General features: G+C 65.4%; 1 protein-coding gene across 1 annotated transcript; it reads left to right on the top strand.

The window, feature by feature from the left end:
• Window positions 1-461: 461 nt before the first annotated feature.
• Window positions 462-1,076, top strand: KRTAP27-1 (keratin associated protein 27-1; the record flags this gene model as incomplete). The annotated part of the gene is made up of 1 exon (XM_081087718.1): window positions 462-1,076. One exon carries the CDS (start codon window positions 462-464, stop codon window positions 1,074-1,076), a length of 615 nt encoding a protein of 204 aa, XP_080943844.1.
• Between the last annotated feature and the right edge of the window lie 579 nt (window positions 1,077-1,655).

The raw sequence follows: 1,655 nt of genomic DNA, 5'->3' as shown, positions 1-1,655 counted from the left end.
GGTGATTTCTGGCCAAAGGTCCCTGGATGGGGTGACCGTGTTTTGCTAAGGGGCGTCTCTCCAAGCTCCAAGGCTGATGTTAACGTTTGCATGGCTGTCCCACCTCGTGTCGCATCGCCCACTGACCGGTCCGCAGAGCCGCCGCGACGGGGAGAGCAGGGGTGGCTGGTGCCGCCGGCACCGACGGTGGACAAACCTGCCCGGTGGGTCCTGAGTCCGCTGGGACGCCAGAGCCCTGTCAAGGCTGGACCAGCCCCTCTCTGACTCACACCACCGCCCTGCGAACCACACCCACTGCCATGAGCCGCCCTCACGGGCAGCGAGGAGGTGGGCGAGCCCAGCAGAGGCGCCGCCCAGGGTCCGCGTATATAACCTCCCGAGGGCAGAGCTCCCCTGCAGACCAGCATGGCCGGTCCGGGCCCGGGTCCGCACGGCCAACTCCAACCCAGACCTTCGCCGCCATGGCCCCGAGCCACAGCCCCGCGCTGAGGCGCGTCTACAAGGCGCCCCCTCTCGCTGCCATCGAGCACGACCCGCGCCCCGTGAGCCTGGACGGCGGACTGGTTCTGCCCAGCAGCTGCCACGGCAGGACCTGGCTCTTGGACCCCGCGGGCGAGGTCTGGGGTGGAACCAGAAGCGGCCGAGTGCCCGACCGCCCACGGGAGCCGAGCCCAGAGGCCACCGGCCTGCCCAAGGCCCGCCTCCCGGGAGCTGCCCAGGTGACTGGCGCCCATGCCGACCCCTGCGAGAGGCCCAGGGGCCCGTCGGGGCGCATCGCGGCCGAGTCCACATGCACGTCTGAGCCTCGCCCGGCAGGAAAGAGCCGGCCCCTGCGCTCTGCCGTCCAGGGCTGTCCACCTGGGGTGACCAAGCGCTGGCCCCCCGAGACTAATGTGTCCGAGGTTCCCCAGACTCTGGACCGTGAGTCCAGCCAGGGCCACACTCAGAGTCCCGACTCCCGGCCCCGCAGACCTCTCGTCTCGCTCACGCCGGGGCCACCGCTCCCGGGACCTTCTGCTGGTGCGTGTGAGCCAACCTGCTGCGTGACGGGGGGCTGGCAGCTGCCCGGGAAGTGAGGGGCGGGCGGCGGGGAGGGAGGGCACGCTCAGTGGGTGGATCGCTCCTGGGGCCTCGGGGAGCTTTTCTCTCTGAAAACAGACGCAGGTGCTCGGGCTGTAAGTGGTGAGCGTGTCTCCCACGGGGTCCAAACACATTGGTTTTCGGGGGGGGGGGGGGGAGGGGGACTTTCTGGTGCTGAGCTGGGACGGGAAACTCTGTTAATTACTTTAGTCACTAAGGGTCAGAGGTCAATCAAAGTTCAACCAGAGACTAACATGAGTCTGTGCCAAGTCACCATTACACCCACTGCTGCTTATTATCTACGTACACACTTAGCACTGAGTCATTAATAAAATAAAATAAAATAATAATATAATATAACACAATGTAAATAGAGTGCAACTAATGTCAGGAACCCACATGCTATTGGAGTTGAGACCTGTCGCCCCCCGGTCCTGTGACCCTCAGGGTCGGCTCTGCAGGAGCCGCCGTGCAGGGAACCGTCAGAACCGATGCCCGCGGCACGCGCTGTCCTCCTCCGCGTTCTCTGCTGTGGCTCACACTCCGCCGGGTCACGGGGGGCTGACCCCTCGCTG

Source organism: Myotis nattereri, assembly GCF_964212035.1.
Source record: "Myotis nattereri genome assembly, chromosome: 3".
NCBI classification, from domain to species: domain Eukaryota; kingdom Metazoa; phylum Chordata; class Mammalia; order Chiroptera; family Vespertilionidae; genus Myotis; species Myotis nattereri.
This window is presented reverse-complemented; position numbering and strand designations above follow the sequence as displayed.